Source organism: Pholcus phalangioides, unplaced genomic scaffold, assembly GCF_987345545.1.
Source record: "Pholcus phalangioides strain wild (caught in Gottingen) unplaced genomic scaffold, Ppha-v1.0 ptg000017l_1, whole genome shotgun sequence".
Classification (NCBI taxonomy): domain Eukaryota; kingdom Metazoa; phylum Arthropoda; class Arachnida; order Araneae; family Pholcidae; genus Pholcus; species Pholcus phalangioides.
Window position 1 is genome coordinate 45,952,640 of NW_028301610.1, and position 25,740 is coordinate 45,978,379.

The 25,740-nt window shown below is 34.8% G+C and overlaps 1 protein-coding gene across 2 annotated transcripts in view; it reads left to right on the plus strand.

Moving 5' to 3' along the window:
- Positions 1-25,740, plus strand: part of LOC149073515 (TBC1 domain family member 15-like) — a 196,274-nt gene that overhangs the window by 11,387 nt on the left and 159,147 nt on the right. For both annotated transcript variants that reach the window (XM_089247174.1, XM_089247173.1), the window contains exons 3-4: positions 9,571-9,666; positions 25,299-25,422. In XM_089247174.1, the coding sequence (XP_089103300.1) occupies positions 9,571-9,666; positions 25,299-25,422 (220 nt within the window). The remainder of the gene's footprint in view (positions 1-9,570; positions 9,667-25,298; positions 25,423-25,740) is intronic.

A 25,740-nucleotide genomic window follows, 5' to 3' on the forward strand; every position in this document is an offset into this window, starting at 1 on the left:
GTACGGCAATTGTGTTTTTCTTGTGGTTTTTTCAAAAAAACGATCATCTTTTGATCAAGTATCCGAGTTCGACAGAGGAAGGATAGTGGCCTACAGAGATTGTGGATTATCTTTCAGGGAAATCGGTAGTCGTGTTGGACGAAACCAAACAACTGTAATGCGGATATGTGATCGTTGGATGCAGGAGGGTACGACGGACCGACGTGTTCGATCGCATCCACCTCAGTGCACCACTTCACGTGATGACAGGCGTATTGTGCGTATGGCAGTGACGGATCGCTCAGCCACATCACGAACCATAGCACAGCACATTCAGTCTGTACCGCATCATCCAGTGTTTGCGCGTACCATTCGACGGCGTTTACAGCAGAGTGGTCTGTCCGCAAGACGTCCATTGCTTCGTCTACCCTTGACGCAGAACCACAGACGTCTCCGCCGCCAATGGTGCGATGAAAGAAGGATGTGGACGGCACAATGGAATGAAATTGTCTTTACTGACGAGTGACGCTTCTGTCTGCAACACCACGATGGTCGGATTCGAGTCTGGAGACACCGTGGAGAGAGGATGCTGAACAGCTGCGTTATGCACCGCCACACTGGTCCTGCACCGGGTATTATGGTATGGGGCGGTATTGGATATCACTCTCGCACTCCTCTAGTACGCATTGCCGGTACTTTAAAAAGCCAGCGCTACATCTCCGAGGTGTTGGAGCCAGTTGTCCTTCCTTACCTTCAGGGCTTGCCCACAGCCATATTTCAACAGGATAATGCGCGACCACACGTGGCACGCATTGTCCAAAGGTTCTTCGTCAATCGCCAGATTGAATTGCTTCCCTGGCCAGCTCGCTCTCCGGATCTTTCGCCGATAGAAAACATATGGTCCATGGTTGCTCAACGATTGACCCAGATTACATCCCCAGCTGCCACACCAGATCAACTTTGTCAACGCGTGGAAGCTGCTTGGTCTGCTGTACCCCAAGAACACATCCAAAGTCTCTTTGAATCAATGCCGAGGCGTGTGGCAGCGGTGATCTCCAACAATGGCGGCTACTCTGGCTACTGATTTTGGCAGAAACCACACTTCACAGAAGTCTATAAATTTAATCATTTGATGCTTGGTCAACATGTTATCTACAAAATAAATATTATTGCGATATCTCTTGTCTTTCTTGGTGTTGCAATTTGGGTGGCCAGCAGTGTATAAAGGTTTTTCTCCAGTTACTTTCAGTATAAAAGTAATATAAATTAGGTGAATATAATGCATTTAATGAAGCATAAATAATGCAGATTAATTAACGATGATTTACGATATACAGGGTGATTATAACTAAGGTTCTGATTTCAAAATACTGTAAAAAAAGAGCGATTGTCAGAATGACTTGAAAATTGACATGAATATTCCTGAAAAAATTCAATTTTATTTGATAAAGGGGAAAAAATACTTAAAAATGTAAAATTAATGACATCATCCAACACATGGGAAATTTGCTTGCAGAATGGAAACGATAGCCAGTCATGGGAAAATTATAACTTAATTATAGCATTGCACGAGTCCATAATTCACGGAAACATCACAAAAAAAATGAAGTAATTGAACAAATAACTACAACTTACTCAAAAAATTTTAAATATGTTGTCCACCGCGTGTTCTGGCTATGAGGCTGAAAGCACAAATATTCTTGTTCAACAGCAGAATCGGAGTATGCCATGGTCATAATGTGGATGTGCTTGCAATTCAGCTTTATTAAACCAAACGCGTCCCCTTTCCCCCATTCATATTCCTGAGGAATGAGGAACTTCTAACATAGCGAATGTGCTGGAGATTACAATTCACCAAAGTTTGCAATCTGACCACTGTTTATAACATTTTGAGGTATCCCCACAGCCAGAAGTTGCAAGGGTTAAGGTGCATCCTGTCAAAATGGGTCTTCAGCAGCTGCTTTGCTGGTATTGCAATGTGCATCTTGATAGAAGTTCTATCCACACACTGATGCTGTGGAAGTGCCGAAATGATGTGGTTGCACAAAATAGATTATACTGCTGGCCAAGTACAGCATCGTCTACTTGCACATTTTGCACTTTTTTCTTTTGCGAAAGAAACGTCCATTGCTTCAGGAGTATCCATGCAAATTTTCAGGTCATTCCGATCAGTACTTATTGTATAGTTTTGGAATCAAAACTTAAATTATAATCACCCTGTATATAGCTGATTATTTTTCATAAATCTGTTACTACTATACAGTAGAACCTTGATTAACTGGGCTTAACAGTGTGTGTGTGAAATTATAAAAAAAACAACTATTGAATATATTAAGACTGGGAGATATACAGTAGGAGATGTGCTACTTCTTATGGGAATGAAAATGTATGTGAGGTAATGTAACAACTAGTACACTAGTCTTTGTCCTTCAAGGACAGCTGGTGTCTTTATTGGATTATAGGACCACTTGCCCCTAGCATGATGGTGTCACTACTGTAGCTGCTTCTTTGTGAACGGAAAAAGAAACCCTGTGAGATAATACACCACTACATTTAGATGTGTGATGCAATCCTTATTCATGAATTTGCTAAAGATAGAGCATCAGAATGTAGCCAAAGGTTAGAAAATGTTGTAAGAATGAGAAATTTTGGCTTTTATATATAACTTTAAATGACGATACTTCATATGAAAAATATATATATATTCTGGCCACTTTTATGAGACTTTTTGAAAAAAACCACTTATTATCTTATGTCATTTAAAGATATACCGTCAGAATGTACCCCAAGGATATAAAATAAGGTAAAAATGAAACTTTGGCTAATAATGAACAAATATGATATTTTTCAGGGAAAAAAATTATATTTAGGCCACTTTTATCTGATTTTTTGAAAAAAACCAAAGTGGTTTTTTTTAAAAAAACCAGTTGGTTAAAACCAAGGTTTATACCATGGTTTAAACCAACGTGGTTTAAACCAAACAACCCTGATTCTGGATCATCTGAATCTGATAACCCTGACAAAGAATAGTGTGCTAATATATCTCTAAGTTCAGCCAAATCATCAGCATCTGATAAAAATCTTTTATGAGACATCGCGAAACACAACAAACATGAACAAACATGGCTATCTTACCTAGGAAGACAAATGTGTTTCAACTAAACTTCTACGTCGTTTCATAAAGCTACATTCATTGGCTGCTGCCATCTATATTTTTTTGGAACTAGAAGATTTATAGATTATGTTTAAAAACACTGGGAACACATATATATATTCAGCCATTTTATACCTCTGAGAGTTAAAAGTTAAGCCTGAGTCTGACTCTGCCTTGTTTCCTTGAACAAAAACAGCATCCCGAGTCAGGCTTAGACCCAAAAGTGTTAAATATGGCAACCATAATTTTTTTATGGGCAGTATATTTGTATTTTATCATAATTATTGGTTTTATTGCTGTTATTGGGTTACTGTATTTTTGATATAGTTTAAATATATATTTGACATCTATATTTTTTATTGGCATCTTTTTTCAACCACCTCGTTGGGCATTTTGTCCGTTGTGGTGGCCTTTGTATTTGCATACATCAACATAGAATGATGATTTTCAAAGTGTGCATCAGCTTCTAAGGGTGTAGCAAACCTTTAAGCTGCAGGTCACAAGTTTCAAACCACTGTCATAGAAGGCAAAAATATGCATCACTAGATGAAACAGGAATTTGAATTATATCCAACTAAGCTAGGGCAACCAGAGCACTGCCTCAGAGTCCCCACAAAAATTTACACTTATTTTGCAGAATAATAACTCTTTTAAAGAGCCCCAAGAAAAATTTGGCCCAGAGCACACTATACGGCCCTGATTATATCCTTCATTTTATAGGCAGTTGTATGTATTTAATGTTCCTATTGGTGGAAGTACCTGATGCTTTCAACCCTTTGAATGGCATTGAAATATACAAATACAACACCACAACTGGCAAAATTCCCAACGAGGTGGCTGAGAAAAAGATGCCCATAACAAATATGGATGTCATATATTTAAAAAGTACAGCAACCCAATTAAAAATGCAATTAATAAAAATTATAAACAATATATACACATGTGATAAAAATTATACAATGCCCTCATAAAGAATACTTATGGTTGTCTTATTTTAAGTATGGATAGCTTCTCGATTTACCCCAACATGTTTATCGTATTTCTTTTTAAACGTGCCAATTGTGTTACAATTTACTACCTCCGGGGGTAAGCTATTCCATTTATTAACAACCCTATTAGAGAAAAAACAAGTAATTCCTTCTTTTTTTTCAGCCAATAACTGATTTTTCACACATACAGCCACTTTCTGACTTATGATAGGTCAACTTGCAAACTTTCATGATACAAACCCAACTAATGCTCTTGGTAAATCTTAGAATTTCAAATTTTACATGGTGCTTAGAGAATAGCCCAGCAATCAAAGGATCCCTCATAGGGACGACTCTAGTGCTGTAAGACCTGTGCAGCCATACTGGGTGCTGCTATGAGAGGGGTGCCGAATCAGGGGTGAAGGGAAAAAATAAACCCAGAAAAAAAATTCATAAAAATTTTTTGTTCATAAAATTGAAACTATAAATGTATTACATGGAATGATCCATACAGAAAACTTAATTTTTGATGCATTTAATCTAGCTGGGAGCTCAACTGAGAGTTTTTGGGTCATTTTAATAATGCAGCTTATACGCCAGAATGATGTTTCACATGGGTGAGAATTTTGTCTTAAGCTGTCCCTGGTTCTCTACAGTTTCTTTTTCATATCTTTCTTTTTCAGTTTAAGCTATCACTCTATCAGTGGTGGGATCTCTGCGCCAATTGCGCCGCACTGCGCCAAAACTAATATCTTGCGCCATCCTGCTCCAATAGCGTATTTTCGCATTTTTCTGCGCCAAATAGCGAATTTCGCTTCAGTATGCCCGGAATTTCGGAAAGGACGCCAAAACTTTTTTTGTTCCTGCTAGCCACGAAACGTTTCTTTACGAAAAGAGTGTGTTTTATTCCACTATACTTAAACTATCGGCCCCTGATCGGGCTTTCCATTGCGAAATCCCGATATTGTCCGTGATCGTGGAACTGAAGATGGTTTGCAGTGCCTTTCAGCTTTAAAGTGCAAATTCGAGTGTTTCCGTTTAAAAAAAAAGTCGTCACTGGAAGCAGCAGAAATTACTGTAGTCGATTGTCATTGTGTTAAATCCCGATGTTTCGTGAAAAAAATTGTCATTCCGGGAGTAAAAAGCGCATGTCCGCCGAATTACGAATGTTAGTTTAGAAACTTTGGCGAATAACGAGTGTTAAATCGCCAATGTTGCCGAATTACGAATGTTAGTTTAGAAACTTTGGCGAATAACGGGTGTTAAATCGCCAATGTTGCCGAATAACGAGCGCCAAATCGCCAATCTCGCCAAATAACGAGTGTCAGATCGCCAATCTCGCCAGATAATGAGTGCTGAATCGCCAAACATCGAGTTGATACTTCCGAAATTTTCTCCCATTTTGCAACAATTTCTTTCCAAGTATAAAAAAATTAAAAACTTATAAAATTTTTTTTAGCTCATTTGAAGTGCTGCTGTTCAAGGCAGCAAATAGTGCCCTCAGTAAGTAAAAATCATCCTAAATAGACGGGTGCAAAAAATTTTATGACAGCCGCTCTTTCAAACAAGGTGTCAAAAGCCTAAAACACCAAAAACAAAAATCAAGCTGATGAAGAGATGTTTCATAGCAAAAGACAGTGCAGTTTTATTTTGAAAAGGGTTGAGGGTTAACGAAAATATTCTTGTTAATTTCACTGCTCCAATTTATAAATATCTGCTCCGAATCCCACATTTTGCTGCTCCAAAATTGCTCCAAATCCAGAATTTGCTGCTCCAAAACTGCTCCGAATCCTGAATTTTGCTGCTCCAAAGCTGCTCCGAAATGGACTTAGTCACTTCCCACCCCTGCTCTATTTGTGATCCCAAAATAATAGATTGGTTCCAAATTGACACAATTTCAACTTACTGACAGTGCTCAGAATAGATCCTGTTAATAAATAGGTAGCAGCTGTATTTTGAAATTTCTAGGGTGGGGGGGGGGGGGCAATGACTTTTTGGTAAGAAAAATAATTCTCCAATATACTTTGATTATGTTATACAGTTGAACTTTGTTAATTCGAAGACAGAAAAAAATTTCAAATTGTACAAAATTTGAATTATCTAAATATATACTGGATTCGTATAATGACTACAAATTGCAACTTAATCATTAATATCCACATAGAATTAATAATCTTAGCTTGCTACATTATTCCACAGTTCTGGAATCGGCATCACTGTAGAATTTTTTGACCATGCTCAAAGCCTGATTAATGGAAACAAGAACAACTACTGATCATCAGTTATGAAACTGTTTTTTAAGTTTTGTGAATCATTTGTATGGCAATTAGGGTAATCTACTTTCATTAGAATTTGTTAGAAGAGGCTGTTCTGAAGAAAAGTTTCCATAGGTTGAACAACACAATTCACATGAACTAGTACACAATTTTTTTGCATTCTGGCTGAATAATTCTGCATGTTAAAATAGGCATTAAATTATCAAAAACATCCTAAAAATTTACAAATTAGAATTTTGAATTCTTTCTATACAGACAGTCATTTTTGAAATTGTTCCTTAGTCATCCTGAATCTTTTGGCAAATTAATTCAGCACTGATAATCTTTTATACAAATTTAGATCATGTGGTTTTGCCAGTTTCTAATTGTACAGACTGATAATTTTTTTCAAACTGAGTTGCTATACAATAAATCAAATGCGAAAAGCAAATTAAATTTTGACATACAAAGGGTGCTGTTTTTAAAGGAAGAAGAGCTTGTTTTTTATTAAAAGTTGTCAAAACCTAGGGTTATTTTTAGGACCAGCCCATCAATTCATCACACGTTGCTCAGTGGGGTAGAATGTTAATTAGCATGGCTGTTCAAGCCGGACGTTAAGGTAGAAAAAAAGACACCCATCATACTCCTAAATTCAAAAATGTCAGAATTTTTTATTTTTAAAGATTTGCTGTTTAACAAATTGGTCAGCAGCCAAAAGCCCTATATGATAAAGATTCAACCAATTGTTGAGAGTTGTACAGTATTCATCAAGTTAGGGAGCTCCCCAACTTGACTGAATGAACGCCAGAACTGTACCACTGGACTTATCCCGTTGCTGAGATCTCTTCCAGCCCAGCTTCGTGGCAAAGTTCGGAACACTTTATTTTGTGTCAAAAACATACAAATTTTTTACAACATATTTTCCCTGGACAAGTGGGTGCTGTCACGATTAACAAATTTTGTGGTGATTTCAGGCGAGATGGGGTTGGGAGTTGGAGAAAATTTTCTGGATTTTGTTAAGATGGATGAATGTACACATATTAGGATGGAGGTATATTTTAAAAGCAATTGGAGGGGGGGGGGGTGCCCATGCCATCTCATCTGTTATCTTACACTTGTCATTATATACACAGGATACAAAAATAACAAACAAAATGAGAATTTTATTATGAAATATAAAATATCCATCGGAGCGAGTCATCTCACTTAACACCTTATTGGTGAGCAAATGGATTTGATAACTTGCAGACTAGAAGCCAGCATCAGCTTTATTGGATTGAGTTCACTTGCTCTGGTTGATTTGATTAAAATATACAAAATAGAAATATTGTGTGGGGGGATTATATACAATTGAGTTGTATGGGAATTTTTGGAAATATGAGTCAACTTATCGTGTATATAAAACACTGCAATTAGACAAATACATTTAATACACCTTAGATTTTGGTTTTATAACCATCAATAAATAAATGGTAAAATATAATATAAAAATTTTGCAATGATACAATCAATAGATATTTAGAAATTATATGTTTCAAACTCAAGTAAAATGTCAGAAATAACATTCTTCACAAAACGCTTTTCAAATTTTCATGCACATATTACTTGATGTAAAAACACAATTCCAAAGTAGACGTAACTTTGGTTCTAAGTATAACATAAGCAAAACAAGGCCTGGTTTAAAATCACAAAAAATGGGCCTTCCATAAAAATAAAAACAAAAACAATATTTTCTCTTCCAAAATGAGGTTTTAAACAGTCAGATACTTAAATCAACTTCTTATTGATTTAAAATGTTTTTCCAAGGTTAGTAATTCAAAATTTCTTTGGGAGAGAATTTTCTCTAATTTTCCTACAGTTATCAATAACATTTTACCTTTTTTTTAGTTTTCTTACTTTGAATATTCTAAATCAGTATGCTGGAGGTAAAGGACATTATGTCCATTTTCATCTATATTGGGATAATTCTATTGATTTTTGCAGTGCTTTCATCACATTACACATAGGTATAAGGACACTAAATCCTTTTTCAATAAATAACATGTTAAAACAAATGTGTTCGATAGAAAGGCATACTGTACTGAAAAGAAATCTTTAAACGACTCTCCTGTAAAATTTCTCTTTTGTGACATGGTGCCTTTATCCCTGGCATACAGGAATTCAGACTGAGCAAAAAAATATATGTATCTTACCTTTTCTATAGCTTTAATTCTACATATGTTTGCCAATATAATATTTTCATAACTGGGCTGATAAAAATTTTACACATCCCTTTGATAAAAATAGTTATTAATGTTTTTTGCACAAAATAACTAGAGAATTTCTCCAGATTTCGTTTTTGAATCTTCAAGTAATAGTGTTTGCATCATATTCATCCTTGGACTATTAGACCCCACCTTAAAGGCATTGACTTGTTTTTCCATGCAATTACAAGTCATGATAAAAAATTTTGAGTGTGTTGATTTGTGACCATTAAAGACCATTGGCCATTAAAGACTTCCTTAAAAAGTGTGTAGCTCTCTCCCAAATATCCCCTCAAAAAAGACAGCACCCTCTCCCTCTTCTCTGTGCAAACATTTGAGAGTTGTAATACAACTGTGAACAGATTATTCTTCTACTTATAAAATGGTGTTTTCGGCATTTAAAAAGTGGACAAGGGTCACCCCACTTTTAAAAAAAGTAAATGAAAGATACCCGAACCACTTTTTCTTCCATAAAGTGGGGATATTGTTTCGGACCCTTGTCCAACTGTGCATTTTCACCAGATACTGATTTTTGTCTGTCTTGAAGATTGCTTAAAAAACAGGGTATTGGTATAATGGAAATCCTGTAATTTTAAAAAGCCCCTGGAAATCCTGTTTTTATTAAAATTGAGTAAAAATTGATTAATTTTTCAATGATTATTCCCAATTGATTTTTTTTCATTAATTTTGTATTCTATTGCAAGTATTCCTGTGTTACAACCATATTTTCCCCAAATTCTCTGGAACATTTCTTGGGATTTCAGAAACAGGAAATCGTAAAAAATAGCTGAAAATGGGCAGGCGGGAATTCCCGCTTGGAAACGCTATTACTTACTCGTCAAATGGATTCTTATTTTTAATTTCATTTCATTGTAGGCCTATTGTGTTTTAGTTTTCTTCATTGTGTTACGGTAAACATATGTGTGTGATCTGGCTATGCTGTTTAATTTAGCCAAGCATTTGTATTTCAGGATTTGCAGTTTTATCTTGAAAATGTAAAAGTTGCCAATGTTGGTCCAGTTGAAAAGGAAAGTGGTATTCCTGGAATCATATTAATTTTGCGTGAAGTGAGTTGTCAGTTCTCTTATTTTGTTCACTTGTGTTTGCTCTTGACAAAATACCTTCATACTAAAGTGTGTTTCAAAAGTTTAAATAATGTATTTTTTGCAAAATGAAAATAAAACTCTTATTAAGAAGTCACCAACGAATAAGGCAAATACACAGAAAATACACTAACTCCTAATGCAATTCGACACCAATGGATGTCCTCTTCAGAGGAAAGGATATTTAACCACCTATCACACTGACCGAGGATCCCACTTGGATTGAATACCAAATCTTCACTCTCGGTTGCTTAGCGGAAAAAAAGTATGTCTGTTCACTACAAACGTAGTTTGTCAAAATGAAGCTGTGAGCCTGCTTGTAAGAGTAATGCAGCATCCTGATTTGATGCTTGCAAAGTAGAGCTACTCAATTGGTCTATGCAAATTTTCTTAGAATTCCTGCTAGTAATGAATCTAAGCCATGGCGCTGAGTTCGGTGGTGTTGATTTATTGTCATTTACTAATATATTTTTGAAGGCTCAAATATATGTGCCCTCATAGAAATCTAAATCAGCTGTGGACTTTACTTTATGAAAAACTCTTGCTTCCTGAAATTTAAATCTATGACCCTCTTGTCAACAGTGAGCAGCGATGGGCAATTTTTCACATTCCAGATTCTTAACACAGTGAGTATGCTCATTTCATCTTGCTTTTATGAGTGTCCTTGTCTGTCCTACGTAACCAAGAAGGTAATCACCACATGGAATGTAATAAAGGCCCCATTGTTTATTCAGTGGTACAACATCTTTAGAGGGCTTGAAACCAAAGTTTTTAGTAGGCACATCTATGGTTGTTAGGTTAAACTTTTTGAGAATTGGTTTGATCTTGAGTGAGACTAGTGGATCGTAAGGTACAACTACACTTTCTTTGAATGGCCTCTGTGATATTTTCTAAAGTGGTTTTGTTTATTTCATGAATTTTCTACTCATTTCATCAACGACCTTAGTGCTGAACCCATCTTTTGCAATTGCTCTGATGGTTTCAAGTTCATAGTCTAATGTGTTCCGATCTGAGCAGATGTTAAATGCTCAGGCTACATGAGTACGAAACACCGAGAGTTTCTGTTGCATGGGATGGCAAGGTCTAAAATGAGGTGGTAGTGAGACTGAGAAAGCCTTACGATAGACAGGTTTGGAAATGTGATTTCTGTTTAGTGATTAATGCATCCAAGAAAGTTTGTTTGTTTGTTTCAAATTCAGCTGTGAACTGAACGTGAGGGTCTATGTCATTCATAACAAGTAAAAATTGTTTCAAGTCATTTTTGGAACCATCCCAAAGCACAAAAGTATCATCCACATATCTGATAAAATGAGAAAGGCATGACGTTCAATAGCTTACTCTCGAACTTGTCCATATTTGTGTCACACAAAATCTGGGAGAGACGTGATTTCCCCCTGCTTCTGTCTGGGACAGACAGACAGATAACTTGTTATCGAAACTGAAAGCTGTTTATGAGACTTGTGAATGTGAGATTTCATATTTCTTGTACTTCAGTCTGTGCAAAATTTTGTGTTTTAGGTTGCCTTTCTAGCTAACTAATACTACCGGTTATGGAAATTTTATTAAACATTGAAAGTACATCAAATGATACCATGTTAAGCTATTTGGGTTCAACTGTAAATATTATTTGTGTGTATGTGTGTGTGTGTGATGAATTTCTAACTGTATTATTATTTGACTTAGTGAGTGGAGAGAGAATGCATTAGGAGTTTGTGTATTTTTCATGTATTTGCCTTATTTGTTGGTGACTTCTTAATATTCTTGGTCAAAGTTGATCTACTACAAAAGTTCTTATCTACTCTACATAAAAAACAAAAACATCTTTTAATGGATAACAAAGGCATTTTTCTGATTACAAAAATGATTAAGGCATTTCTATTTGTATATAATAAAAAGTTCTACAAGATCAAAACATTTGTAATTTTAAAAAACAGGAATCTCTCTCAAAGGTTCAGAAAAAAATTCCACCTTAAAAAAAATGTAGGCTTTGGTTTGTGAGAGTAGACTTGATCTATCACAGATATTATTACATTTGATAAGATTCCAACATCAATACTTTTCTAAATATAGTTTTAATAATCCCCCAATCAATTGATGAATACTGTACAACTACAGTGTTATTGAAAATTAACAGGAAAAGTTAAAATTCAAATATTATAGACAGTAGCATGATGTAGTTCTCACAGGAATGCATGGACAGTAGCATGATTTATTTCTCACAGAAAGGCATAGTATTTTTTTAAGTAATGGAACATTTATTGCAAGAATATTCACATTTTCTGCTGACAGGTGGCACTGTAGTCATTCCCAAACTGTTAAATGTTTTATTTGAACATATGAATTTATTTGAACACATCAGCCACTGTACAAACTACTGACAACTGAAATACCTCTTGTCTGTGGTAAATATAACTTTCTTTATGGCAATAATTTTTTCATTATTAAAAAAAAATCCTGTCTTTCTGTGCATTTCTGGGAAAACTGCATCATGCTACTGTCTACACTTTTGAATATTATTGAATTTTTACTTATGAATACTGACATATGTGGTAATAGGTGATCCTTGGTAATGAGATTATGGTGTTTTTGGAAGTAAAAAGCTGGAGCGCTATATTGCCCACTTAAGGAAACACTGACAGGTGGTAGAAAATAAATGTTTTATATAAAGACAATTTTTAATTCCATGATCATGTTTAAAAAATTGGAATAAGCAGAGCAAAAAAGTAAAGAATTGCTCTGCCAAATGTGATGTTCTAATCCAAAAGTGACTGCATATTTTAAAAAAACCACTTGGTTTAAACCAAACAACCCTGCAAGCTGTAATAAATAAATTTAGTTTTTGGAGATTCAATTTCATATCGTTATTATTGAAACAATCATTGATTATTAGAAGATCGTGTTCAACCTCTCTTTTAAGCGAATGTACCTCAGTACAGGAATAGAGAATCACAGAATCATCCACGTATGTTATTATTTTACCGAAGAGTTTCAGCATATAAAAATCATTAATAAAAATGATGAAAAGAATCGGACCTAAAATAGAGCCCTGAGGAACTACTTTTGTTATAGTTGGCTATTCACTAAAAGAGTCATTTATCTTAACTCTGTTTTCTATCATTTAGATAACACTTGAACCATTATAACATTTTACCTCTAACACCAGCGTTAAGATATAATTTATAAAGTAAGATCTCGTGATTGATGTTTTTAAATGCTTTTGAGATGTCAAAGGAAGAGAGAAACAGTTTGTCTATTTTGGTCAATACTTTTGTACACAACCCTACAGAATTCTATTAAAGCATTTTCGGTACCTCGATTTTTCCCAAGAAACCATATTGATTAGGAGCAAAAAATTTACCGTTATTTAAACAAGTTAGTTTATTTTTCACCACAGTTTTGATTAATTTAGAAAAGATAGGAAAGATGGAAATAGGCAAGTGAGATGACGTGGGTTAGAATCTCCTCAAGCGCAGTTGAATTTTCTCTTTCCTAAATACAGGGTGGAGCACGGCAATTTGCTGATTTGGGAATGAAATAAAAAAATAATGAACATTTAGAAACTAACATTTTTATTTTTCTCATATTGGACAATAATTGAAGTTTCTAATTACATGGTTTTAAACAGTGTATCTGGCAAATGTCTACCTTCACAATCCACACACTGCTGCAGATGTTTTCTGAAATTTTCATGCACTCTTTCAAGCATGGCTTCTGGTATTCTTACAATTTCAGCCTCAATATTGTTCTGTAGGTCTTCCAGGGTGCTGGGACGGTTGCAATACACCTTCGACTTCAGGTAACCCCAAAGAAAAAAATCACATGGGGCTAAGTCCGGTGAGCATGCGGGCCAGTTGAGATCCCCCATCCGAGAGATAAGCCTTCCAGGAAACGTTTGCCTCAAAAAATTCATGATAATGCCCGCTGTGTGTGCAGTGGCACCGTCTTGTTGAAACCAGGTATCCTGTAATTGCATTGCCTCGAAAGCCGGCTGGAAAAACTCTTGTAGCATAGTTAAGCAACGATCCGAATTCACAGTTACAGCACGATGATTTTCCTGGAAAAAGTAAGGGCCAATGATGGGTACTTGTGATATGGCGCACCACACAGTGATGCGGTCTGAGTGCAGGGGTCTCTCGTGAATTTCCCTGGGGTTTGTTTCGCTCCAGTACCGCATATTCTGTTTGTTTACACACCCACTGAGGTGAAAATGTGCCTCATCAGAAAAGCACACATTTGCGTCACGGGGTACGGTTGCAATCATGTCTGCACAAGATGTTCTTCGTGTTACATAATCCCGTACTGACAATTGCTGGACCACGCACATTTTATACGGATGAAACTTCAGTTCATTATGAAGAATCCGGTGGAGAAAACGTCTTGAAATGCCAAGAGCAAGTGCTTGTTTCCGAGCTGAGCGTTTCGGAGATTGCAGTACTGCTGCTCTAACTTGTTCGACATTTTGTGGTGTTGTAACGCTTCTCTCATGTCCTCTTCGTACAGATGACACATCCCCTGTTGTTCTGAATGCATGTACCCAATTTACAATTGATTGCTGTCCAGGAACATGTCCGCATGGAGGAACTCCAAATCGCAAACGAAAAGCACGCTGCACTGCAATGATCGAGTGGGAATTCGAGAAATACACTTCAACACAAAATGAGCGCTCCTCACGTGTCCACTGCATTATGGCAACTGAACAGCAGATAAATACAAACCTCCCGTTGGTCACTATAAACCACGCCCACTCTCTCCTCTCTTCGACCAACAGCACAGCCACCTCGTGAAAAAAAAGCAATTTACCACGCTCCACCCTGTATATCTTTGCATCAGCCAGCTGCAGAGTTGTTTGGTTTAAACCTTTTTTTAAAAAAACCAGTTTGGTTTTTTTCAAAAAATCAAATAAAAGTGGCCTAAATATAATTTTATTCCTCGAAAAATATCGTATTGGTTTATTATTAGCCAAAATTTTTCATTTTTACCACATTTTATATTCTCAGGGTACATTCTGATGGTATATCTTTAAATGGCATAAGAGGGTATAAGTGGTTTTTTTCAAAAAGTCTCATAAAAGTGTCCTGAATATATATATTTTTTCACATGAAATATCTTAATTATTTAAAGTTATATGCAGAAGCCAAATTTCTCATTCTTACCACATTTTCTAACCTTTGGCTACATTCTGATGCTCTATCTTAAGCAAATTCATGAATAAGGATTGCATCACACATCTAAATGTAGTGGTGTATTATCTCACAGGATTTCTTTTTCCCTTCACAAAGAAGCAGCAACAGTAGTGACACCATCATGCTAGGGGCAGGTGGTCCTATAATCCAATAAAGATACCAGCTGTCCTTAAAGGACAAAGACTAGTGTACTAGTTGTTACATTACCTCACAGGCATTTTAATTTTCTTTCCCAAAAGAAGTAGCACATCTACTGTATATCTCCCAGTCTTAATATTTAATAGTTGTTTTTTTAAGCCCAGTTTTTAATCAAGGTTTTACTGTATAGTAGTAACAAATTTATGAAAAATAATCAGCTATATACAAAGTGATTATAATTAAAGTTTTGATTCCAAAACTATACAATATATACAACTACTGGTCAGAATAACTTGAAAATTTGCATGGATACTCCTGAAGCAATGGAAATTTCTTTGGCAGAAGAAAAATGTGTAAGTAGTGCAAAATGTGCAAGTAGCTGTACTGGCAAATGATGCTGTACTTGGCCAGCAGTATAATATATTTTGTGCAACCACATCATTTCAGCACGGCCACAGCATCAGTGTGTGGATAGAACAACTTCTATCAAGATGCACATTGCAATACCAGAAAAGCAGCTGCTGAAGACCCATTTTAACAATAACAGGATGCATCTTGACTCTTGAAACTTCTGGCTGTGGGGGGGGGGGCACCTCAAAATGTTGTGATGCCATTGGCGAAGTGCAATCTCCAGCACATCCCCTATATGTTAGAAGTTCCTCAGGAATATTAACCTGCGAGTGCGTTTAGTTTAATAAAGGTGAATTGCAAGCGCATCCACATCATGACCATGGCATACTCTGATCTGTTGCTGAACAAGAATTTCTGTGCTTTCACCTCATAGCCAGAACATGGTGGGCAACATATTTAACATTTCTTAAGTATGTTGTAGTCATTTGTTCAATTACTTCATTTTTTTTGTGATGTTTCCGTGAATTATGGACTCGTGCAATGCTATAATTAAGTTATAATTTTCCCATGACTGGCTATCGTTTCCATTCTGCAAGCAAATTTCCCATGTGTTGGATGATGTCATTAATTTTACATTTTTAAGTATTTTTTCCCCTTTATCAAATAAAATTGAATTTTTTTGTCATTGACAATCATTTTGACAATCGTTCTTTTTTACAGTGTTTGAAATTCAAACCTTAGTTATAATTACCCTGTATATAGTAAATCATCGTGTTAATTAATCTGCATTATTTATGCTTCATTAAATACATTATATTCGCCTAATTTTTATTATAGTTTTTGCAAAATAGCTTCCTAATTAAGCATACTGAAAGTAACTGGAGAAAAAACATTTTTATATTATATGATTGATAATAACATTAAAAGAATTTTTTCAAAAACGAAGTAATCCATCGAGTTAAGCAAAAAATAATTAAATTGCAAATTTGGTTTTTGTTAAAATGTAAGAAATATTTATTGATTAATTAAATATGAGAATAGAGAGTCGTGAGACCCCTTAAGTACATAAATAAATATTTTAGTTTAATTAATTATTAAAAGTGTGAATGATTTTTCAGAAATTTTATTATTTTTAATGTTTTAATACTATTTAAAACAAAAAAAAACCGGTTTTTTTACCAACCCTGGCCAGCTGTTAGAAACCTTCATATGGATGACAGTGACATCATCCTCAGATAAGTCACCAGCTGCTGGCAGTGTCAGCAATTGTGAGCTTTGGCCTGAATTAGGTCCGATTGTCCTGTTCAGTACACACAAGCTCCAAGGAAAGATCAAAATATTCATTGCCTAGGGCACTCACCCAGCGAGTGAACATGAGTTTGATTCCCCACAAGAGCAGTTGAATTTTCTGTTTCCTAAATATATCTTTGCATCAGTCATCTGTTGGAAACCTTTGTAAAGTACATGCCTGCTATCATACTTTACACAATTTTTTATGAGAAAATGGATTTAAATACTGCTAAACAATATTTAAACCTCATTCAAATTAAAACACAAAAGGTCATGGTTGCAATGTTGTAGAAAATCATGTTGGCTAGAAAATGGATGACTGGAAGAAAATGCCTCAATTAACTTCACAGTGAAGAGTCAAAAGTCAGCTTGAAAATTAGAGATGGCTATGATAAATTTGTAAGGAAAAGAACGGGAAAAGATTAATTATAAGTGCATTGATAAGAAAAACAACAAATAATGTTTGGTTTATTGTTTGTTTTAACTAAGGTTAGGTTTTTGATATGACAAGCGTCAAAAACTGGTTTAAATTGTCGAAAACTGTCAAAACCTAAATTAATGCTTTTGAATAATGTTTTGAACACAATAGGTATATAAAATGATGAAAAACTTACTTTTTTGCATATTACAATGTTTTACTTTAAACATCAATTCATTACAATAATTAAAACAAAATATAAATTATAATTTGTAATTTTGAATTTTTGGCATACAAAGAGTCTAGAACAGATATAATGTTATGCTCCATTTTATCTACACTACTGATTACCTGTGTGTTCAATTTACTTAGTAAAATAGAGCTGCTTATTCAAAATGTCTGATAGGAGATCAGGGTTAGAGGTTTTTGACCTCAGAAATTAGCTCAGTATTAAAAGTCAAAAATGTACTGACGACTTTTGTCAAATAGTTTTTGTTAACCTGATAGATGTCTTAAATAAAACAAAACACTTAGTTTTATGTAGATTATGAAGCGTTTTGTATTTTTAATTATAATTACTGAGCACAAAATATGTATTTTGATATTTTAAATTTTCTTATCTGCCCAAAATTTTATTCCATATTAAAAATTCTCATGTAGTGTCTGTTAATACACTAATTATTCATTTAATCTCACCTAAAAATGTCAGGTCAGGTTGTATAAATCCAGAGTTTTAGAGAGTATTTTCAACCAAAGCAGAGCTGGCAGGACTTAATACCCAAAGCATTGTTTTGTGCATTTCGATACAGCTTCGATTGGGAAAACATTGCATTATATACATGTTAGTAAATCAAACTTAGTTATTCATACTTTTGCATTAAAAATAAGTTACAGAAGTTTCTTAAGCATCATACAAGCCAGCACTGCCAAATTAAAGGACATTTTAGTTCTACAATTTAGTATTTTCATTGCTAGATATATTCTAATGTTATGCAAAATAAGGGTATTGTTTTAAGTATCAGTGATTATCAAGATAATTTGATAACAGAAATCCGCTCTTTATATATGGTGTAAAAGAACTTTTTAAACACCTATCTGGTATAAAAAGAGTGCAGCAGATGCATATATCTATATACATATATAAGCAGTTAAAAAAAATTTGGAAGGTCAAGAATCTTCTTGAATTGAAAAATATTGAATAGTTTCATAGTTTTCCCCTTCAGCTTTTATGCTATGCTTTATTCAAATTGCATATTTTATAAGAAAAAAACCCATATATTGTGTGTCCAAAATAATTCTGTAGGGGAGAGTACAAAATTATTTTACAATCATATTAATTATTTATTTTTTTGTATAACATAAGTCACTTTAAACATTACGTGCAATTAATATGTATATTTCTCCAATGGGAATTTTCGTATTAAAGAGGTTTTTGACTTGATAGTGATTTAAACTGTTAAAAATTGCCACACTTCAAAAATTTGTCAATTCTGGTTTTAATATTGCACATGCATGGCGCATAGGCGGGTACAGACTGTTCAAATGAGGGGGAGCGGTTGTATAGTGAATGGGAAGGGGACAGATTTTCTACCTCCACCCTCTCACCTATGCTAGTAACACACAAATTTTTGCTCCCTCCGTCCTTCCCTTGTATCTGCCTATGTGCATGGCAGCCAGCAGATTAAGAAAATCGCATCAGGTGAAGCATACTGTGAACTTTAAATTACAAGATGACAAAGAGTCTTGGGCAGGGTAGCCCAGGTTGATAAGATACTCATCTAAAGGACCAAAGGATGTTTAGAATTGTCAGGAGTTTGATACCTGATTCACTTTTGTCAGACTTTATTGACAATGGGGAACAACAAAAATAGTAACATGACCACAGAAAAAGATTGTTACCACAAGGAGTCTCATACTGAAAAGTTAGCACACCAACCTCTTGGTGAGTATAACATAGCTGCCAAGTCTCTTGAATTTTAGCTTCATCTCTCGACCTCCCAAAAAGTTCTCCCGAATTTTTACGAAAATCACAAAAAATCCCTAATTGTCCCTAAAAATCTGTACTTGATTTAAAAAGAATCCTCGCTTCTGAAAATAATCCCGAAGGAATTTCTTGTGGGGAAAAAGTCTTTTGCCTCTGTTTTTTTCCCCTTTCGAAATGACGCCAAACGTTGTAAATGGGGGAATAGTGGGAAATTGCTTTTTTTAAGGAAGTTTTACAAACCCTCTGATGGTAATATGAAAAGTTGTTTGTCTTACCGTGTACTGAAATAACTTAGCAGCCGATAGTCCTGGGTAATAATTGAAGATTATAGTGACACACATGTGGTCAAAACTTCCTCTTTAGTTGAAGTTATGTACGTGCAATAACAAAACATGAATACTGATAAACAAAAAATAATTAATTTTAAAGATACTTATTCCGATGAATTTTCTTTCATCAAACGTTCCAGAAAAAGGCCAACTTTTTCTTTTTGTACAAGTTGTGTTAAGGACATAAACATCGGTCATGGTGGAACGACTGACATCATCACCCATGTGAAATCAAAAAACATCAAGCAAGTGTCACAAAAATTGTGTTCTTCAAAAATTGATGCTTTTTCCCTTCATCTTCCGATGATTTTGGGGTCATTCACACAAAATGTTTCTTCACATCGTTTTTGATTGAACACAATATATGTATACATACTTTTAGATCACCATTGAAGTTTTGGTCTCCAATTTCACTTGTTTTTTTGCATAGGGATTTTATTCCCAAGGGTTTAATTTCTATGTATGGGAAATCCCTATTTTATTTGGAAAAATCCCTTTTGTATTTATTAGGGAGGGAGTGGCTTTACTATAAAATACGGGTTCGAGCAAAAATCTCCCTAATTTTCATTTTCAAAAGTTGGCAGCTATGGTATAAAAAAGGCATTGTGTTGAATACTGCTGTTTGGAATCGACAATAAATTGTAGGTCCTTGTGTAATTAGCCCTTGTGTGCTGAAAATGACTGTGCGGTGTGACAAAAATGATCATTAATCAATGACAAAACATCTTGCTATCACAGCAAAAACACAGCCAGTTACTTTGATACTTTTTCTAAAAATAGCTCCACATACTTTGAGGTACATTTGAAAAATCCTGAAACTGCCTTTTGAGGGACTTCATCTTTAAATATGGCAGTTATCAGCTTTTTGAGAGATCATCAGAAAGATGTTCTGGAAGCCATCTCTTAGTGCTTCAGAAAAAGTTGTAATGATGAAAACCAAGTTCTCCATTCATTTTTTATACATTGCCTGGTTAATAAAAGATATAATGAAAACTGGCTCTTTTATGTGTGTAGAGATACTGATTTTTGGAAAAATTTCAGCTCTGCCTCTACTGGGACTCTTAACATAGGTCCCTCATATGCTGAATGAGTACTCTACCAATAAGCTATAGAAACTGCTAGAATATTTCCTCCTTGGAACATATATGTCTATATATATATATGCACTCCAAGTATGCATATGTGCTATATAATAGGAACCTATGCAGTTCGATGACGACCCACTGCATAGGTTCTATTTTACTCTTACATAAATTCTATCTTGTGTCAGGGTTCCTACCATCCTTACAAACTCCTTACCTTTATTTCCTCTATGGAAGTTCCCTTATAACTTCTTAAGAAGTATATACATTAGCACACCAATCTTGTAGTGTACAACCCACTGCAGCGGTTCTAATCCACTCATGGGTACATAAACTTTCTTTGTGTTCATTAAAAAAACTGATTCCAGGTGGGTCCAATTAAAACAGGTCAAGAATCGTTCACAACACTATACAAATTACTGAACAACCAATTGCAAATGCTTTCATGGCCTGATCCACATGCTCATATATACACACCTTTTCATTTTACAGCCATTCATTAAAATTCTTTTTTTTTCCTCTGAAGGGATGATCCTTCTTAATATAGGCATTCCCCATGGTGATGAATAGCATTAACTAGAAAAATAAGAGAAAGCTTCCCCAAATATAAAGAGGGAAAAAAGAGAAAAATCCTCCTTTGTATTAGGAAACCTGAAAGCAGGGGAGGAGATTAGAACATCTAAAGGTTGTGTGCGTCTGGGAGGGTCATTAACAACCAAATCATTTTAGGGGGGGGGCTGGATGAATCTCATTGTTTTTTTGTTTAATTTGCAACACCGGAAGCCTGAGATAAATCCAGTCTAGGGCCCTCACTAAAAATATGCATATTGGGTACCAGCTAGTGGATGGGGGGGGGCCCTTTGTCAGTAAGCTGGTGCTTTCACATGCCACTTTTCATAATACTGTGGAGAAGTGAGAGACAAAATGAACAAGATATGAGATGTGAAGAGAAAAGAGGGTTGGCCACCTTTATTCCCCCGCCCCCTCAGTATAGCTATGTTCATAAACTTTTTTCTGGTATTTAATTTTTTATAAAAAACTGTTCGACTCATTCACAAATGCTGATCATGTGAAGCTATTATGACTTGTAAAAGAAAAAACATTTTAAAAAATCAATCCGCATGCGGGCCATTTCGTTTTTTGTCTAGCGATACAATTTTTTTATGGGGGGGAGATGGCCCATAACTCTTTAAAAAACTCCTTATATATTTTTGGGAAATTTTGTATGAGGCCCTGGGTGTGTGTGTGTGTGTGTTTTTTCTCTAAAAAATTATCTTTTGTGTAATATATGACATATATATTGAATACCATGCGATGGATGTAGTGCTTGCAATGACATCAAGGCCACCAATGGCAACATAAATGTAAAGAAAGATGTATTCTCCACTTGTTAATTAATACAAGATATAGTGAAAACTGGCTGTTCTATGTAGAGATACTTATATAGAGGCAGAAATGAAATTTTTCTGAACATCAGTAGGGTCAACCAGGGTAAGTGTGGCTGCAGGCTGTAATTTTTTTTAAATAATCTTTTAGCTTGGTAACAAACATATTTTTCTTTATAGTAAGTTCAGATGTCTGTATATATTAATTTATAAGAAAGTGGCACAATTAAACATATTTATTTTTATCACTGCAAAATGATACTAACAGGGAATTTAAATTTCAAATTCAGAGTTTGTTTATTCAAATTCTAATATTTTCTGCCATAAAAAAGTAATTACACCAAATCTTTATGAAAATACTCAGTAGTATTTCATTTACATACTAGTATAATCAGATTAATTTTTTAATTAGCAGTAATAAAATAAACTGGGGAGCCACACTTATCAAATGTAAAACTATGCGATTTGATAAATGTGACACCTCACCCTGGGAAAGTGTGGCACCCGTAAAAATTTACATTAAGTACCAAGTAATTATACATTTTTGTCAACATTTGTATAAACGTTCACATGCAATTGATTTCAATGCACTGCTTGTATTAACTGCATTTGACATGCATAAAAAAGCATCTATGAAATTCCATGTTCTGCAAACACATACAAGTTATGCAAAAGAAAATTGGTTTATATAATTGCAACACTTTCTTTAATGGTTCAAGAATTTGTATCTGAAGGTAGTCATAACTCATCCAAGTCTTATCTCTGATGTAAATGATGCATATTACCTATTGAATTACTTGAAACTGCTGTCACCTCAAATGTACTGATTCTGAAGCCTTTCCATATTTCTTATATGCTTCAGCCATTAGATGTTAGTTTTTCATTGGAGTTCATCTATAGAATATACTTCATGTCTGATTATTCCACTGTATTGCAATCAATTGAATTACTACAGTAAGTGGTAATTTGTAAAGTTAAATGTCATATGCCAGCTGATTTGACCACTAAAAAGAATTCATATTTGATGTCATGTTTTATGGGAATAAACAAAACTATATGCAGCAAATCAATATGTTTGAGTCATCTTGTAAGGCCGGGATTATACTATAACAGTTAGATAAAATATCTTTTTCAAAACTTGAAAACAACAACCAATAAGCCTATTGGTTTCTTCAGAATATGTTTCTTTTTTTATTAGTGTTTATCTTTTAACTGTGTTGCTCTAAAAAAGTGTTTCTGGTGGTAAATTTTTCGAAGTGTTTTTAGGATTTTTGTATTTAACATAATTTCTGTTCAATGTTTGGATGACTGTTTATCGTTATGGGTATTCAGAAAAAATTCTTGTGGAGAGAAAAAAGAAAAGTATCTACTTAAAACCCCACTCTTTTATAGCATCTCTGGTATTTATAAAAGTGTTATATCTGTATATATAAAAGGGTTATAAAAGTATACTCCCTGTTAGGACCCCTAGGACCCCCTCCCCCTGCTCAACCAACATAAACAAATGAGGATCTATTCAAAATAAGTCCACTCGCTTCATTTTTAACTGTTGGTCTTTATCTGTCTCCATTTCAGAGCTCAAGCGCATGGCTCCATGGCTTTTTTAATATCGACACTTCCCCAACAACCTAATTAAACCCTCACATTTCTCTGTTAGACTTAACCATTCCCAAAAATTACAGTCCATCTTTGCTTCTTCAAATTGTCATAAATTTAGTTTCTTCCCAAGAACTATTATTGACTGGAACAACATACCTCCAAATATTGTAGATTGTATTAAGTTTTCCGAATTTTTTTAAGAGTGCTTTGGTTATTGAATTATTGAAAAATGTGTATCATGCATTTCAATTATAATATAAATTTCATACCTTTTGGGCTGTTATGCTGTGTTCCAAGCTTCTTTCAAGCAGACGTTTCATCCACTGCTGTGGTGGCCATTTTCAGTGCTATTTTTGATGAGTGATGAGATAAAACTACCTCCTTGGATAACTGTTGTCCACTGATGCTTTTGCTGGAGATGTGTAAGGATCAACTTCTTCGTTGTGATGTTGATCAAGTGACGTGTTGATGGGTCGTGGCAACTTCAAGGAGTTTGTTTCGTCTTCTCACTCACCAAAAACAGCAATGAAGATGTACGCGGCAGTAGTGGAAGAAATGTCTGTTCAAAGAAGTGTGGAACACGGCATAACAACCCAAGAAAAGTATGAAATTTATTATAAACTCTGGCTGTGAAAGCCTAATTTCTCTTTTAATTTAAATTGTGTTTCATTTTGCTTAAACACGTCATTTTTCAAGCCAGTGCAGATATAACAAAGTTTGCATATAGCATTTTTTCTGGCTTTGTTATAAATGGGTTCAACTGTATTAAAGAAATCAAGACATGCTGACATAGGCACTGGAACCTAGGGGCTGAGGTCCGTCAAAGAGAGCAACAGGCCTATAACGTTAAAAATATTCAATCATTACACTTCACTCACAATTTCAAGCATGGATAGCAGCACTGAAATATCAGACCCAACGCTAGCTACACACTCAGACTGTTAGGTGCACTCACTTTGTTCCAGACTCTGCCACGAAGCTGGGCTGGAAGAGATCTCGGCAACAGGATAAGTCCAGTGGTAGAGACCCTGGCTTTCATTCATTCAGGGGCTGTGGTCATTTGAGCCCCCAATAAATTTTGAAAAGGGACTAAGCCACCCCCCCCCCCCAATAATTTCTGAAAAACAATGTAATGCTCCTTCCCCATCTTACGTATGTGCTTCAGTCCCATATATACGGAACGATCAGCACCTTTTTCAGCCCCCCAATGTTTTCTTCATGTTGCCGCCTCTGCATGTTGATACCGTATCAGTTTTTTACTGAGTTACTAAAATAAGTGAAGATAAAATTGAACCTCGTTATAACTCACTCAGTTCAGCAAAAAAAAATAATCCTGATCTTTCCTAAAACCAGCAAAGAATAAAAAATATTCTACACTCATAGATTTACACCTAAGACCCAACCTATATATTCATCAACAAACATATCTCATCCAATGTTAAATAGATATATTTTGCATGTACAAAGTTAAAATCTAGAAATGAATTATAATAAACAGCTTTCTTTATTTCAAACCATTGGAAATATGTGTTTAATCAAAAAAGTAATTAAAAGCTAGATTTTTTAAAACTTGATAAAAAAAGATATTGATAATCTGAGATATTTTGTGAACTTGATTTCTAGATTAAACATTTTTTCCTATACTCCATACTTTGCACCTACTTAAAATTGGAAGAAAGCTTACTTAATTAATAAAATTGTGGCATTTTTTTGGGGGGTCATTGCTATGCTACACTGCTTAAAGGGTTAAATTTAAACTTTTCTTTTTATACAAATATGATTATTAGTCAGGAAAGTTGAATATCCTTTATCAGCTTAATGTTTTAAATTTTTTCAGCCTCATGGATATGTTGTTCAGTGGCATCCTTCATGTCTTGTGAAATTAAGAAGGTTGCCGATCCCTGGTGTTGAAAATTCAGATTGGGAGGATGTTTCAGTTGGCTATACAGCAGCTGGTTCTGGTAAGAAAGGTTTTCTAATGTGTGACTGTGCAGTCCATACACATATTTTCACAAATTTTGTTCATCTTCATAGGGCATTTTATTTTTTATTATTAGTACAGAACATAAAATGCAAAGAGCAGAAGAAATCCCATAAGATCCATACTGGTGGACACATAAATTTTATGGGCATACAATTATCATAAAACATTTTTTTAAGCAAGAGATTTCATAACTTCCTACATAGGGACTGTTTATAAGTAAAACTGTTAAAACTCAAACTTCATAAGTAAAACTGTTAAAACTCAAACTTCATGAGTGAAACAGTTGTGTTGGAGC